At 40.1% G+C, this 18,077-nt stretch overlaps 1 protein-coding gene across 1 annotated transcript; it reads left to right on the top strand.

Annotated features, from left to right (window-relative positions):
- Positions 1 to 803: 803 nt before the first annotated feature.
- LOC120021777 (T-box transcription factor TBX5-A-like) lies at positions 804 to 17,204 on the top strand. The gene is made up of 8 exons (XM_038965626.1): positions 804 to 947; positions 1,284 to 1,378; positions 3,286 to 3,405; positions 4,841 to 4,988; positions 10,130 to 10,282; positions 14,145 to 14,236; positions 16,200 to 16,432; positions 16,615 to 17,204. Exons 1-8 carry the CDS (start codon positions 804 to 806, stop codon positions 17,202 to 17,204), a joined length of 1,575 nt encoding a protein of 524 aa, XP_038821554.1.
- The last annotated feature ends 873 nt before the right edge of the window (positions 17,205 to 18,077 follow it).

Genomic DNA, 18,077 nt, shown 5'->3' with positions numbered 1-18,077 from the left:
GTTTTTGCAAGGAGCTGGGGACGCGTTTAGATACAGAAGCCGTACATTAGACCATTTTGGCTATACGTCGTGCTCTCTGTTTATACAAATACATATATCTTACTATTTGCAGTGGTGGTAGTTGTTACCATCACCATCTAGCATCCAAGGAATACATAGCCGGGCGGCTTTGTCCCGAATTTAAGGTTTTTGTAATAATTTGTCTAGATTCCCTACAAAAAACATCACGCCGGCAGGTAGCCTAGTGCTTAGAGCTTTGGGCCACTAACCGAAAGGTTGCTGGATCGAATCCCCGAGCTGACAAGGTAAAAATCTGCCGTTCTGCCCCTGAGCAAGGCACCCACTGTTCCCCAGCAGGCTGTCATTGTAAATAATATTTTTTTCTTAACTGACTTCCCTAGTTTAAAAAATAGTCTACTAGATATTTTCCTATTGCGCAATAATTTCTGCTACAATTATTGCTGTCTTTATTTTCTTCGTTATTATATCAATTATAATGAAAGCCATAGACGTATAGCAGTTGCGAATCACTACGACTCACGCTCAACCTTTGTTCAATGAAAGAGTCGCAGACTGAAATGTATTAGAAGTATGAGGACTGCGTGTGTTGAGCATGTCATGGCTATTTTATTTTGACCTACAAGTCATTTCAGTCGAACTGGAATTTCAATTGGCTAATGTCACATCAAAAATGTATTGAAAAAAGTTATGCGCATAGGTCTATTCAGGACTGAGAATGTGACGTTAAAATGTGCTTTTGTTTCGATCTGACAGTTGAGGCCTTGGTCTCCGGAGCTCCAGACATGGCGGACCAGGATGAAACCGTTGGGCTCCAAAATTCGCCAAGCGGTTCAGAGTCAAAGAAATTACACTCCGAGAGTAAAGCAGATAAACAAAATGGAACTTCGGGCAAATCTCCATCCTCCCAGACGACATATATTCAACAGGTCAGCGTTACTAACTATTTTGAACCTATGCACTTCAGGTCGACAGCCTCAGGTCACTGCCTAGAGGTTGCTCTGGACCTATATGCCTATCTATAGTATTGCTTCAGAGTAGCCACATGTGAATAGTAGGTTAATATGAAATGCTATTGTATCTATAGGTTTTTGTTGAACTATAGTGGAATGTATACTACAGTGCAACATTGTCCCGGTATGAATGACATGACATAGAGAAGTATATATTAGTTGTATAATGATTGGGCTAATTAAGCTTACAGAATGATGTCAACTGCAAGGAAAAGTGATATTGATATTCGTTTGACTTGTCTAATTATGAAGGGAATGGAGGGGATAAAAGTGTACCTGCACGAGAGGGAACTGTGGGAGAAGTTTCACGAGGTGGGGACGGAGATGATTATCACCAAAGCAGGAAGGTAAGAGAGCAACGCCTGCATACACTGGCATTATGGGCTATGCAGATACATTTTTAGGAACATGCAATTATTTAAATATTGTTGCCATGGTCAATATATACATACATATACCAATATATTACTGAAATTAGTTGTGTCATGTGTGTATGCTTTAATTTGATGAATTATCCATGTTTGCAATACGCTTAGGCCTACGTGTGAGGTTATGTTTGAATAATTATTTGTTGAAAAAAATTGTCAACATTTAGTGGTACTAATTTTGGCAGCTCTGTGTCTGAAAAAGTGAATCCGTCCATGTTACGTTTGATGTATGAGCACAGAGATGAGAGGTTTTACTTTTCAAAAATGTGATAGTGAAATTAATGCTGTATTCGTTCCTGGAAGGAGGCCTTCTTTCACTTTTCTCAATAGGCCAAGAGATAGCGCCATAAATACATCTATATAGGCAGAGTCTTCTTAAGACAGACCCTTGGCTAGATACAAGTCAAATAAACAACACGTGGCATATATTACGCGTTATATCACCTCCATTCTTGTAATCTTCTCTCACTTTCTCCATCCATTTTATTTTTGACGTGTATTTTTCCAAATTGAATAGGTGATATTCTTTTCATTCTACCCTAGTGTTCGTCACGTTTGCCATATTGAAAACATTGTCGAATGACTTTTCAAGACAAAAAGTAGGGGGGCGGAGTGTAAATCCGTTTAGCAATTCCGTCTAACTGGCCTGTTTAGAAACTCTATGGTTGAGATATTCGTGTACCTGTGAACTTCAATATGCATGATGGTCGGTGGTCTCTGCTCATGTTCACAAATCGTCTTGTGGCTTTTAGGTATTTATTATTAATTTCAGTGATGTCTCAATAGCCTTCTTAGGGTACATTAGGTTCATGTTTTTTCTCATAGCTACATAAAGCCGTCTTTATATTATGCCCATTCATTCCCCCTTTTTGGCTTAAGACTTTATTAACCATCAGCCCTTACTCCTTCCCATCACCCGGGGCGGCAGGTAGCCTAGTTGTTAGAGTTTTTGGCCAGTAACCGAAAGGTTGATACCTCAAATCCCTGTCAAGGTAAACATCTGTCGTTCTGCCCCTGAACAAGGCAAACCCACTGTTCCTAGGCCGTCATTGTAAATAAGAATTTGTTCTTAACTGACTTGCCTAGTTAAATAAAGGATTAGTAAAACAAATCGCCACTTCAGCGTACGACTTATTTTCTTTAGCAATTTCTATACCATTGCTGACTTTTTACTTGTGGAAATTGGCACATCTGGAAATATATGTGCACACATCACACATCTGGTTTTAGTGGGGCATTTGATGCAAAATAAGCTTCCTTAAACCGAGAAACAATAGGCCCATTCCTTCATAGAATAGCCTATTTTCTTTTGTTGGAGTACATTCGCTTCTTTTGTTGCATGCGTAAAAGTATGCAGTCGCTTCCAAACGAACAAATATATATTTGGCTACTTTAATTCCCATTTATTTTCTTTTGTTTTATTGATTAATGTTCTAAGCTTCATTTGGTTGTATGTGTCTGACGTTGATATTCATTTTGAACCAGTGGGGTTTACACCCACCCCTAAAGACGTGGTGTGTAGGTCATTCGTAGATTTGTTTAAGCTTGCTAAATTTGGATCAAGTTGTGGGCTTCTATGCAAGGCCTGTGTCAAGGTTGTAGAAGTTCATTGATTTTAACAGTATGATTTCGGAACTGTAATCAATTTATATGACAGGCAGGACATCATGTAGAGTTGAACAATATCGACTATTCCATAAATGTGTCAATAATCCTACATTCCCTTAAGCAAATGGTCACTTCAATCAATGATAGCAGTCATACTTTATTCATGGGAAACATTTGCACTTGCATTGTGTAACTATTTCATCGTGCTTCATTTGCAGAAGAATGTTTCCCAGCTTCAAAGTGAAGGTCACTGGATTGAACCCTAAAACGAAATACATACTCCTGATGGATGTCGTGCCTGCGGACGACCATCGCTACAAATTCGCTGATAATAAATGGTATGTAGGACTTTTGCAAAACAAGTGCCTCTTGGATCGTTCCAGGCAATTTCCAAAGCCGTATCACAACTACCTGTATGCAACATGATCACGTGAACACATTATGATACGTATTTTCAGCTCCAGGATGTTTCACAACCCTATAATGAGGCGTTTTCTGTTTGCGAGTTTTAATAGCATTACAGTGCAGTTCAGTAGCATATGGGCCTATGCCCTCAGGCTACTACTATTGCATACATCGATATATGGAAACTGTAGTCAATGTGCAATAAATTATCATAGTAGGCCTATAAGAATGTATCCAGTTTATGTCAATAAATTGCCTTATACTTCACGCTATGGAATGAGATTCATAATCAGTCTTGGGACTAAAAAACATTTTATTGAATTTGTAAGGTTAGGCCTACGGTTTATGCCTCAAATTCTTTTCCCATGCATTTCGTAGGCCTAGTAGGCAATCGTTAGCAAACTATTCCTTATGTCTCAAATGTATAAACATGTTGCTGTAGGCTGTGCAGCCTAATGTAGTTTAAAATAAAATTTTACCAAATCCGAAGAAGAAGAAATGGCTTTCGGGTGGAGTAGGGCAATTGAGTAGGGGGATCCTTGGAAAGTGCTGTGGAGTTGTGTTGACTACCGACTGGAGGCTTAGGCTATTTTTGTGTTTTATGCGACTTTAATATAGTGTTGATGTTTCGTATGGTGAGGGTGTAGCTCTCTTCTGACACCTCTGAGGCATTCTCTTTACCGTCAGTGAAACGTAGCTTAAACACTATTTGTCATGTCCATCTGGTCAACAATGCCTTTTTGGGGTCAGTGGTTCACTATTGAGAGTTTTTAAAGAGTATAATCACATGCAAATAACGCTGATAATGACCTGTTCAGCGCATGTTGTGGAACTAATCCGCTCTTGGTCAACTAAGAAAATAATGTTCGCCCGTGCCAAATTGCAGGTTATTTGTTGTTGGTCAACGTATAGCACGCCATAGGACACAAGACTATAGTCTTAATGTAGGATATTATATAAAAACATGTGTTCAGTTTGCATTTATTGTCACACAATAGCCTTTTTTACAAAAATGTGCCATTCGCATTCCTTTGGGGTGAGAGTAGGCTAAACAAAAATAGGCTATACGTGGACAGTATTAAAAACTACAAACTAAAGGCATTTGTCGAACCTTCAATTTCATGAACTATTGGCCTATAATGGTATGACCTTGGTAAAGTCTCCAGTTTTGGAACAAACCCTAGGCCTACTTCCAAATAGCTTAAATTAATTTATTTCGAAGAAGCCTTGGCTACAAATTAGGCTAAACCTGTATTTCTGATGAAAAGTGAACTATGCCTGAGGCATTTTCACAAACAGCAGTGGGAAACAGTGGGGAAGTAGGAAAAGTATTTTTTTAAACGCTGACTCTGGTGGTGTGATTCTCAGGTCTGTGACCGGGAAGGCCGAACCTGCCATGCCCGGGAGGCTCTACGTTCACCCGGACTCTCCTGCGACTGGGGCGCATTGGATGAGGCAGCTAGTCTCTTTCCAGAAGCTGAAACTGACGAACAACCACCTGGATCCTTTTGGACATGTATGTTTACGGCTCTTCATATATTATGGGTTGGTCTGTAAGACGCATAATGATTTTCGTAAAGGAATACCGTGGCTTATAATTATCAACACAACATCTGCGTGCATTAGTAAAGATTAGAAGTCAGATGGCATCCGTTTCTTTCCTTTTAACGACGCTCTCATTATGAACTCCCAAGACCCTAGATTTTGTGATCCATGTCTGAAACAATATAGCACACACAAACATCACTTACATAATCGATTTGCTTCGATGTTAAAAATTGTGCTCTTGGCTAGAGATGTGGTTCATGTGGTTCCAGGTTTGGGTGACATTGTGTCCAAATTAGACATCTAAACAGAGAATACAGGATAGGACTGATTACGATACAATAGTTATATCCTTTATTGGACATAAAAACTGCCCTATGCAATTATTAATATTTTGTTAATTGACAATCACAAGAACAATATTGATTGTTAAAGTAATTGAAATAAGGAAGTGGATTATGCACAAAATAGCCAATAAGAAAAAAGTTAGAAAACTATAACAATTCTAGAAAGTTAAGTGATAAACTTACTCTTTCCATCTCTTGAATTATGGCATGAAGTGTCAATATTAGTCACCTGCTTGTTGCTTCTACATGTATGAAGCTGATTAGAATTGCAGTTGGTTGAGCCTATTCTTTCTGCTCAGAGTGGAGCAACATTATTTTAATGATTTAAGCAAATAACAAACTGGATGCAAACCATAACACTATAAAGGTCAGCACATAATCATATGGTCACAGATTTAACAGCAATTTGCCATCATTGATGATAGCTGTAGTAGGGAGTATGTTGATTGGAAATCATTTCGCATTGTTTGCATGTGTAAAAGTATGGGCTCACTGCAAATCTACAGCACAATGCGTGTGATTTTGAAGTCAGCAATAGGACAGATTGTACTCTCTTTAACCATTGACCAAAGCACCTACAGCACACACAGCACTATCTATCTTCTGCTCGATCACATGACTCCTTTGGCGGTGTGTGAGAATTTATAGTGATTGTTGCCTTGCCAAATCCCAGCTGGTAGAATGAAATTGGAGCTCAGTTCAGTTGGATTGTGAGCAGTGTTGTAAATTTCGGGCCAGAATGCATTTTTAATTGGTTGCAGTGGTTCCTGGCATACCCTCTTTCGTGCTCAAAAAGTTCCATAGGATTCATAAATGAAATACTGGTGCTGGGCCAAAAAACGATTCTATCAGCTTGTTTGTCCAGCTGGTTGAAATAACTTTGAGACAATTTATAATTACTAGCGTCAGACATGGAGTTGAAACATGTCAGTGAGGTAGGTTGGAGACAGTTAGGAGGGACCTGAAACAGAACTTTACATTACAATTGTTTGGTAATTAGGCAGAACAGAGCAGGACCTCCCCTCCCCAGCCAGAGAGCATGCTGGGATAAACCAGTGGCTCCTGTAGGGTTCAGAAGGTTGAAATTAATGCTTTTATGACTGTATATGTTTGTAATTGAGTGTGAATGTGAGTTTATTGAAGGGATTTCTGATATTTGGTTTGATTTTTACAGTTCATTTTGCTATTGTTAAAGTTTACAATACATCTTATTGACAAAATTTATATATTTGATGTTTGTTGACTCTCAATCATATAGATGGTATAATCTCAGTTATTTGGGTTAGGTTGCTAATTGAGGCGTTAGTTTCTATCTGATACCAATAGTATGCATATAAACATATGATTACACATTTTCAGTTTAGGGCCTACGTTTTATCACAAGCCTCAGCTAGGGCTTTGATCTCCCTCTCAACTTGCGAAACATTTCTCAATGTAATGCATCTTCTCCCCCAATTTGCTGGTGCTGGTGCACTCGTCCAGTCCTCCCCACACATGTTTTAGCCAGGAGGGTGGAGTGTGGATATCCCACTGTTTATGTTCCAATGGCAGTGTGAGATGAGCAATAGATGATGGTGTACAAAGCCTGTTAATCCAAAGGCTTCAGAAAGCCCTCTGATGTGGAGGAACTTGAAAGCAGAGGGCAGCCGCTGGGGACCCAGGCTGATCCCTCACTATCATTAAATACTATCATACAGAGTCGGGGAGAATGGAGATGCAGAGAGCCAGGGCAACTGGGCAGGGAGACAAGGCGTGTGCTGGAGGCCTAGTGGGTGGTCTGCTATGCTCTGTGGTCACCCGTTCACAGACTGACAGACACGAAGGGAACCCCAACCCTGTCTGTGGTTCATGTTGTTGTCTGTAGAAAATTAACACCAGACTCCTGGTGTAGGTCACATGACACATAGATGTCTCCAGGAGTTAGAAAACAAGGTTGCAGCCATCTAAATGTGTTAAATCAAAGCATCCCAATGGTTTGTATCATAGTGAATCTGTAAGACAGATAACTTTTACATTTGCGGTGATATAGGCTGTTGTTCATAAATTATTTACAAGTCCCTAACCAACCTCCTCTGAAGGCTTTGTGGTGGGATTGGTGAATGTGAGCATACATTCTGTTTTCTCCCACAGCGTTTATCTAATTCAGTGTTTTAAAATACTTCAAAAATACTTCAGCTTTGACCCCATTGTATTTTTAATGGGTAACATCAATGTGAGTCATAATGCATTTCCAGTGTTGGCTGTTGAAATACATTCACCCATTTTTGGTTTCAAAGACAATCAAATGCATTGTACACTAACCTACTATCAAAGTGCTTTTGGAAATTTCACAGTGGATAACTATTTACTCTCTATTCTGAGGTTGAACTGTTCCATCAGCTGTGAGAATCCACTGAGTTCATGTCTTTGTAATGCCCCAGCAGTCTAGGAGGTCAGGGCATCCTCTCCCTTTTCTCTGCAGCATGGCAATTGAAAGGAAAGTACTAAAACAACCCTACAGATAAGAAATAGGTGGAATGCCCAGGGGCAGGGGTGGAGGGGGTTCCTTAGGGGGCAAAGGAGAAAAAACCCTGTTTTGTTATCTGCAAATGTAAGTGGATTTAATGAAATTAAAAATCATTAGATTGTTCATGGCTGATGCCCATGACTCCACAGTATGTCAGACCAATTAGACTAAAGCCTGCGGATGAGATGGCCTCATGAGAAGAGTTCAGGGCTCAAGTTCAACTGGGTGGACCGCGTCTTAATGTCGCCAATGGTAGTAGTCATCACTTAGCGTTACTAGACCAGAGGGGTCAGGGCAAATGCAGGGAAAGAGAAGATGTTCACGTGTTACAATGGGAACTCATCTTTTCTGACATATGTGCATTATCATGGGATGTAAAGAGCATTGTAATGTATTACTGAATGTATTACTGTCATGCCCTTCAGTGATGTGTTTGTAGAGTTACATATAAGCTATGCTCACATTTAGATTTTGACTGTACTTTAAATTATATGGTCAAATAAATGTACATATACTGTATCTTGGGCTCCTGATTGGCGCAGTGGTCTAAGGCACTGAATCTTAGTGCAAGAGGTGTTGCTGCAGTCGCTGGTTCATATCCAGACTGCATCACATCCGGCTGTGATTGGGAGTCCCATAGGGCGGCACACAATTGGCCAGGGTAGGCCGTCATTGTAAATAAGAATGTGTTCTTAACTGACTTGCCTAGTTAAATAAAGGTAAAATAAAAAGTGAATTGCTATATGAGTATTCTTGGTTTTAATGTATGTTTTATATACACTGAACAAAAATATAAATGCAACATGTAAAGTGTTGGTCTCATGTTTCATGAGCTGGAATAAAAGATCCCAGAAATGTTCCATATGCACAAAAATCTGATTTCTATCATTCTGTGTACAAATGTGTTTACATCCCTATTAGTGAGCATTTCTCTTTTGCCAAAATAATCCATCCACCTGATAGTTGTGGCATATCAAGAAGCTGCTTAAACAGTATCATCATTATACAGGTGCACCTTGTGCTGGGGACAATAAAGGTCCACTCTATAATTTGTGTGCAATTGGCATGCTGACTGCAGAAATGTCCACCAGAGCGTTTGCCAGAGAATTTTATGTTAATTTCTCTACCATAAGCCACCTCCAACGTCATTTTAGAGAATTTGGCAGTACATCCAAACAGCCATTAAACCGCATACCACGTGTATGGCATCGTGTGGGTGAGCAGTTTGCTGATGTCAACGTTGTGAACCGGGTGCCCCATGGTGGTGGTGAGGTTATGGTATGGGCAGGCATAAGCTATGGACAATGAACACAATTGTATTTTATCGATGTCAATTTGAATGCACAGAGATAACGTGATCAGATTCTGAGGCCCATCGTTGTGCCATTCATCCGCCACCATCACCTCATGTTTCAGTATGATAATGCACATCCCCATATCGCAAGGATCTGTACACAATTCCTGGAAGCTGAAAATGTCCCAATTCTTCCAAGGTCTGCATCCTCACTAGACATGTCACCCATTGAGCATGTTTGGGATGCTCTGGATTGACGTGTACGTCAGCGTGTTCCAGTTCACACCAAATATCCATCAACTTCGCACAGCTGTTGAAGAGCAGTGGGACAACTTTCCACAGGTCAAAATCAACAGCCTGATCAACTCTATATGAAGGAGATGTGTCACGCTGCATAAGACAAATAGTGATCACACCAAATACCGACTGGTTTTCTGATCCACGCACCTACCTTTTTTTTAAGGTATCCGACCAACAGATGCATATCTGTATTCTCAGTCATGTGAAATCCATAGATTAGTGCCTAATGAATTTATTTCAATTGGCTGATTTCCTTATATGAACTGTAACTCAGTCATTGAGTTTATATTTTTGTTCAGTATATTTGTATGTTTTATTCAAAGCACTAGCAATAGTATTTTGATGTTTATCATAATTTTCTGAATGGGTTTAGAACTATGTTTCTTATTCTTGGTGCTGGGGACCCAAATGGTTACACATTTGCCCCAGCACTACACACCTGATTGATTCCACTAATCAAAGGTTTGTTGATGAGTTGATTTGTAGAATCAGTTGTGTAGTACTAGGGCAAACTCAACTGAAAAACACTGGTTTAGATTTATCTGAATGTGATTTTGATAATATCAGACTTTGTGTTTTGGTGAGATTATACGTCAGGGTGGCCTATTTGTCAGGAGAAAACAGAAATTGTCAAAATACAAATAGGCATACATTTCTCTCTTCAGATTATCCTCAACTCCATGCATAAATACCAACCCAGGATTCACATCGTGAAAGCAGATGAAAATAACGGCTTTGGCTCCAAGAACACTGCGTTTTGTACCCACGTCTTTCCAGAGACTGCCTTCATTGCGGTTACGTCCTACCAGAACCATAAGGTAAATCTTCGATTTTGGACATATTTAAGTCATTGTATTGTGTGTGTGTGTGAATAGCCTAAATTGTTGTGAATTTGTCAGTGTATCATAGATTGGTAATTAATTACACATAGTTTATAACTAATACAAACTTTTTGACTTATAGGCATAGAGTAAAACCGCCTTTTTGCATCGCCTTGTCAATTGAAAGTGACACAAAACGTCACAACACGTAGAAAATAATTTCATGGAATAATCGAAAACAGTTCATTAGCATCAGAAAGTTGCTCATGCTGTAGGCTTTATTGCTGCTAAAGACCTGACGGTAAGACGTACAGCCGACGAATGAGCTCATTATCAAAGCTTGAATAATAAAACGGATAGGGTGTATCCTTTCGCAAGAAATGGAGTCCGATGTAATTATATGTCCCCATGAGCAGTGGCAGAACATTAGGCCCACGTCTGATAATCACCGATATCATATTCAGTCATTGGCAGATGTGAGTAAGCTGTCCTATGGGCCGGGGAAACCGCATGTCCAAAATATTGGATAAGGCACGACCTCAAGAGACTTTTGGTAATTTCAGTGACTGGTCCCGTTTCATTAAACTTTAAACTCAACGATACGAATTACAGATACTCCTCATACATTTTGAAAGTTGTATTACTGGCCTATGAGTGTATGTTCTTTATTATGTTTGCGCTTTATTGATATGCTATTGTATATTACTAGAGAAAATGTAGTAGCCTATAGCCTGTAAGAAATAAAGCAACAGCTTGTTTTATTGTCACCAATGTGCCCAACTCCATAGGATACTGAAGCTGCAGTAAATGTCGAAATAGTCCATATTGTGATTATTTTAATCATAAACAATTAATTAATGTATGCATTTATTTTTGTTTCTTATTGAAATGTGATATTTCACAGGCACATAGACTATTACGCATGGACTCGAGCTTGCAAGTATTATAATTTTAGTTCTACTTAAATAAGTCAATTCTAGATTAAAACATGAGTATATTTTCTTTCATGTACACTACCATATCTAGGCATACATATATTTATTGTGATATTTTCCTATATGAACTTGAAAACATTTACATCCACTTGTTGAATGCGTTTTATTTTGGTTGCGATTTGGAGCGTTTAGAGAAGACATCGAAATAATATTAAAGAATTCGTTTTCCTCAATTCTGACGACTCATAATCTTAGGAGTGCTGTCCTATCGTTTCTGCGTCTGTTTAACATCCGTTTTTAACTATGTCGGAGTCAGATTTTAGTGTGGAACAGAGGGAATATGCAAGGGGGCGAGGACCCTTAATGTGTCCTGAGCCAATCCGAATTCCCAAAGACTCTGAGAAACAGGAAATTCAAATGACTGAAACTCTGGAGAAACCATTAATTATATTCAGGGAGTTTATTGAGGGGACCTGAGAATGCAACATGGGCTAATTATTATTACCAGAGCCTGCCAGACTTCCAGATAGATGTCTGATTACCGTAACTTTTTCCACGAATACATAATCCAAGAAGGTTACATCTGCCAATTAAACTAGAGAAAGTTATCATGCCATGCACTTTGGGGAAAGGGCACTAACGCGCATGAGCAGACGCAGCCATCTGCCGTCAAAACGGTCAAACTTGACCATACTATAGGCTTGTATTGAACAAATATAGCAATTTCCTTCTTAGTAAGCTATTTTGAAAACAACTCGCGTTTTCACATCTTCTGTTCTCAAATCAATAGGCAAATAGCACACAGAAAAGCATTGGTCCTAGGCATGTTGAATCTGAACGTATACATGTACCAGCTAATTGACTACCTCTAACGAATTATAATTGCATTATAGTAAATACCATAGCCAAATATCACATGCAATACATGATATAAACAAATGCAGTATCCTACTGTATTATGAATGAATGTTTGTCATGGTTGCTATCTGTGGTAAAGACAAGTATATCTAACGAGTTGGTAACAACTTGCTTTGTATTTAACGGGGTGTATAAGCCTATAAATGTTTCCAGAATTGTTAGGAAACTCTGTTACCCCAGGCTTGTCTAATTCTTTCATACTATCAATGTTAATTCACGGCGCTTTCTTTGATACACCCAACAGCACACTATTCAATATTTATAATATACGTTTGGAAATAGTCTTACATTTGTATAGTCCGGTAGGAATTCGTCCAAGTGATAATTGATTCAACCTGATTGACGCTCAGTAATATAAACTTTTCATCAAAGTTTCATTAGTGAATTAGGTTTCGTTTCATTAACATTTGCATTTACTATGCTATTCTTGCCCGCCTTTATAATGTAATATTTCACCTGAATTATCCTGCATATTAGGCTTGCAATTAAACAGGCATGGTAGGCCTAAGCGATTACTTCGGCGTTTGGGTATGCTATTTTGTTGAGGGTGTGTTACAAGTTATTTTTGCGAACATTTTGTACCACCAACAGTTATTTTCAAAAGTATTGCTTTTTTAAATAGATAACTAACATTGAGAATCATTATGTTGTTGGAAAACGATCAAAAAAAAGATTGAATTCCCTTAAAACTTCTTTATTATCCACACTTTATTTTCTACATTTGCTTCTCAATGAAAATCTACATGGTGCCAAAAGGCACCATACATTAACGAGAAGCTAAAAACGTGTTTTTTCTCAACAAGAGATGTTGTACAAGGTTTCGTAGAAAATGAGAGCCAGTGCGAGGACAAAAATCCATTCTTGTTGTGAGGCGGTAAGCACTAGACCCGCCAACTAATTAGGGCCTACCTGCCAGAAACAGCGCGCCATTGGGAGAGGGCGATCCCTGCATTCTGTTTAACCTCGGAGTCGTTACTACATTTAGAAAAAAAAAGGTGCTATCTAGAACCTAAAATGATTCTTCGGCTGTCCCCTTATGGTAACCGGTCATAGAACCCTTTTGGGTTCCAGGTAGAACCCTTTCCACAGGGGGTTATACATGGAACACAGAAGTTTTCTACTTGGAACCCTTAAAGGGGGACAGTCCATGGAAAATTACATTTTTGGCGTCAACTTTAGAACTGTAGCCTGATCCACTCTAATATTTATAGAGCTGTGTGGTCCAGCTATACTTTTATGATAGAAAGTGTTCATATTTAGAATTAATGAATTAATGTTGTTTTTCGGGATTAAATTGTGTGTTTACACTGAGCACATGTTCAATTAATCTAAATGGTCATAGGTGAGGTAGGCAATACTTTGCATTCTTTTTTGCCATCAGACCTGCCTAATTATCACTTGAAACATTGTTTTGTGTTTAATAGGGTAAATTCCACATTTTGTGAACATATGACCCCAAAGTGACTGGTTCTTGCAATTTGTAGTATATGGCATTTCAGATTTTTTTCACCAAGTAGTTTGGATGTAGTGAACTACTTTTTCAAAGTAACTTTAGTTCAACTGTATTTTCTTAAGGGTAGCTTTAGTGTAGTTTAACTTCTTCCAGTGTGAAGTAATTGGTAGCTTGGTAAACTAGATTTCCAGAGTAGCTTCCCCAGCACTGTTAAATAGCAGACTTCAAACCACAGGTTTTGTGAGGTTTCTCCCCAGGTGCTTATTTGAAAGGTTCAGTTTGTCACGAGACTGACCACAGCGCATGTGGACCTATGGAAAGTGTCTCATCCCAAAAGCATCATGAGGCTGATGTTCCACACGGGAGGGTAAACACGCTAGTTTTAAGTGAACATATACTGCTATAGGCCTCAAAGGATACAACAAGTCCTCACAGAATATAGAGGAAAGGAAACACAAGTAGAGCATTGTGATATTAAGTTTTCTTTTTACATATTGTTGTAACTGACGGTTGAATTGTGTAACAACTTACAAATGTGCATGCTGTTTTACAGATAACCCAGCTGAAGATAGAGAACAACCCATTTGCAAAAGGCTTCCGTGGGAGTGATGACATGGAGCTCCATCGGATGTCCAGAATGCAAAGGTACAGATGTAGGATCTTAATTTGATCACTCTTTTGTTACTGAGAAGTTTCCTGCACCACAGGAAATGCATATGAGCTTTGTGATTTACGTAAATTCACTGAAAACCTGCACTAACACAGTTATATTAACAGTATTGCACTTGTCATATAGCCTATTTTATCCAGCTAATAGCCCAACCACCGATCAAGCAACTTTATGGACTAAACGTTCAAATCCTCTTGCTGCATGATTCTTTTTCTATGACAATACTGGTCAAATTAAGAACCTACATCTGTAGAAACCTATCACAGTCTCAAACAGACACATAGCCAATGGCCAAGCTTTGGTTCAGTGCTTAAATTGCCTAACTTTTCTATCTCAGCCTACTAGAAATAATCCAAAATTACCATCATTAGCAGTTGTTTAGCACACTATACTGTAAGAGGATAAACTGGAAACAGACATTAGACAATGTAATCGCTATTACAGTAGATAAGGATTACTAACATTGTAATCAGTGTCACTTCACAAGCACCGTTGTAATCCTTCAGTCAGTGAAATGCAAACCAGATATGAGTGTTATTTTCAGTGAGCCCCACCGCCCCCTGCTCCTCTCTCCCCAGCTGTGATTTAAGTGTAGTTCTTGAGCAGAGGCCAGTCTTTGTGTCCCAGGGCTTTTATGGCTTATCTGGCAGGGCCTTCTGAACCAATGACATCCATCTTTACCCAATACTCCTACCACTCATCTGTGCATTGATGATATGGCTGGTCCAGCAGCAGCATCGACCACATGCCCCTCCCCTTTATTCATTCCAGATGAGTGCTTTACGCATGCGTCCACACAGTGTGGAAAACCCATTTTCAAAGGAGAAAATCTGGTTTGAGACTTCCCCAGATCGCCAACTAAGGTGTTGCATGGCCTTTCAAACAGAGCATTCCGAAATCAGAGAAAAATGGGAAAGGAGCCTTGTTTTCCAATGCTGCAGTGAAACTTTGCCTCCCATAAATTTTTGGAATGGGAGAACAGAACATTCTCTCTAGTAAGCCACTGCAGGTGAGTCATTTTTGGTTGACTGATTTTCCCCATCAGTAGGTGATAGGACACATTAAATGCAAATCTTGTAGTGAAATTATACTTAAGAAACTATTGGGGTGTTTTTCCTTTTTCTTACCTGCAGTAATGTTTTAACAAATTGATATTGCAAATTTAATTTGGGATTATCTAAGTCAGACGTTGATTAAGTTGGTTCATGTCACAAGATAATACTGCTGTAAGTGAAATAGTTATTTTTTATAGACATTTGTAAATTGATTTTAATTGGCCAAAGGCCAAACCAGACTATCACTCCTAAATGCCACTGTCCTGTCTTGCCAAGTACAGTAAGCTCAGCACGTCTGGTCTTGGTTAATATTTCCAAGAGAGAGCTTATTGCAAAACCAGGTCACTGGTTCAAAAGTAACAGTCAAAGAAATCAAAGAAACGGAAGAGGCAAGAATGGTCCATTCATGGATCCTGTAGATTAATGTGACTGGAATAAATCCCTGTCTTTCCACTAGAAACTGATCCTCTGGAACATCGTCTCCCTGGGAATCCTAAGTGGGTTTGTCTCATTGATGGTCAGTGTGGTTTCTTAGCATTGAGAAGGGTATAGTGTCCGATCATTGGATGCAAGAGAGTGTGTATATAAGTCAGCCATGGTTAATGACTGAGGTCAGGCGCAGTCCTCAAGTTGATACCAGGCTGTCAAGTAATATATTTTTCTTCTTCTTTTGCATGTGAAAATGTATTATGAATGCAAATAAATGAACAAATACTATAACGAGGATAATTAGGATTATTGATCTAGGATACTTAGGTGATGATTAAATACTAATGGCAATGATAGTAGTAGTAGTAGTGGTGGTAATATTAGTTGAAGAAGCATACAGTACAGTAAATGTTATCATCATTTCCTAACCCTGTCTCTGTATGTATGTCTGCAGCACTAAGGAGTACCCGGTGGTCCCTCGCAGTACGGTGCGCCAGAGGGTGGGCACCAGCCAGAGCCCGTTCAGTGGGGAGGTGCAGGGTATTGCCAACCCCAGTGGCCTGGCCTCCCAGTACACCCAGTGTGAGAACGGGGCCACCAGCACCTCACAGGATCTCCTGCCCCAGTCTGGCTCCTACCCTCTCCCACACGAGCACAGCCAGGACTACCACTGCATCAAGAGAAAAGGTGGGCCAGGCTATCATGATATATGAGCCATACATGCTAATGGGATGGGTTGTTAGGAAGCATAAAAAAGGGAAACATAGTTGATTACTAAAGTAAAAATATGTACAATGTTTTGTTCAGCTGATAGGAGTCTACAGTATGTGTACATACTGTAACTGTAACTGTTTCCTGTCGGTCCGTAGTGGAGGATGACTGTCACTCAGGGGAGCACACCTACAAGAAGGCTTACCTGGAGAGCTCCTCCAGCGAGGACGACCATTACTACCGTCCCGTCAGCTACCCACAGAGCCTGGGCCTGCCCGGGGGGCCCTACAGGACCGAGTCCGGCCAGAGGCAGGCCTGTATGTACGCTAGCGCCTCCCAGGGGGCCGAGCCCGTCCCCAGCTTGGAGGACATCAGCTGTAACACCTGGGCCGGCGTCTCGCCCTACGGCAGTTGCTCCGTCACCACCATGCAGCCAATGGAGCGGCTGCCCTACCAGCACTTCTCCGCCCACTTCACCTCGGGGCCCCTGGTGTCCAGACTGAGTGGGGTGGCAGGCCACGCCTCTCCGCAGCTGGGTGACGCCCACCACGCCATGTACCAGGGCCCCATGGCCCATCAGACTCTGGGCCGCCAGTGCAGCCCCGGGGCAGGCATCCAGTCACCCACTGCAGGTCTCCAAGGCAACGAGTACCTGTACTCACATGGGATCCCGCGCACACTGTCGCCTCATCAGTACCACGCGGTGCACAGCGTCAGCATCATGCCAGAGTGGAATGAGAGCAGCTAAAAGGGTTTTCTTCATAGGAAAGATGAAGACGTTATAGAAAATAGGACAGTGATAAGGTGGGACTTTAGATACATCTATATTTATATTTTTTAAGCTATATACAGTATGGCAGTGCAGTCTCGTGAGATTAGTGGGTGAGCCATGAATGCCTCGAGCATTGGACTTTGGTGCTCAGAGGAAGTGGGAATGTCTTTGCAGTTGACTTGTTACTGCGCCTACGGGCAAACATCACGAGGATGAGCAAAACAAGGTGGAGACAAGCATTAACCATTGAGTTTTAAGGAGTCTTATTAGGACAACTAAATACGAGTTTAAAAGCCAATGCTTTTGCATGAGGGACAGAAGTGACTTTATCAAGAGACTCCCATTTTTTAAATGTCCTGTTTTGATAGTGTATTATACATCTTGGTGCTTGAAGGATATGTTTTCTTCTTTTTCTGCTTCAAGTAGAAATTTTGTTGACCTTTATTCTGTAGATCTTTACATACTTTAGATTTTGTGCAAAAAAAAGTTTCCATTTTGTTTGGTGCTTTTGTAGTGAAACGCTTACTTTCTAAAACCATTCTACAGAAATTCAGAAGATGTGATTCTTTTTTCCTTGGCTATTTTGAAAACATACTCGGTGAGTTGCTGGCCAGATTTGTCAATCAAAATGACAAAGGGCAGAAAACATTAGATACTTATATGAAAGACATTGTATTGCTCGGCTTTACTTTGAATACATGACCACCATATCCATGGATACGGGTGTGCATAACGGTGTGGTCATAGGCAGTTGACAGGTCAATAAGATGACAGTGTGTTCTGTAGAGGAAGTGTGTATTGATATCCTCTCTAACTCTGGCATGTACAACACACACTTTGACCTGGAAA

The sequence above is a fragment of the Salvelinus namaycush genome, chromosome 26 (genome assembly GCF_016432855.1).
Source record: "Salvelinus namaycush isolate Seneca chromosome 26, SaNama_1.0, whole genome shotgun sequence".
NCBI lineage: Eukaryota > Metazoa > Chordata > Actinopteri > Salmoniformes > Salmonidae > Salvelinus > Salvelinus namaycush.
This window is presented reverse-complemented; position numbering and strand designations above follow the sequence as displayed.

Coding starts and splice junctions, on each gene's coding strand:
- LOC120021777 (XM_038965626.1), top strand. CDS start 804: ATGGCGGACCAGGATGAAACCGTTGGGCTCCAAAATTCGCCAAGCGGT. Junction 948..1,283: donor AGACGACATATATTCAACAG/GTCAGCGTTACT, acceptor CTAATTATGAAG/GGAATGGAGGGGATAAAAGT. Junction 3,406..4,840: donor AAATTCGCTGATAATAAATG/GTATGTAGGACT, acceptor TGTGATTCTCAG/GTCTGTGACCGGGAAGGCCG.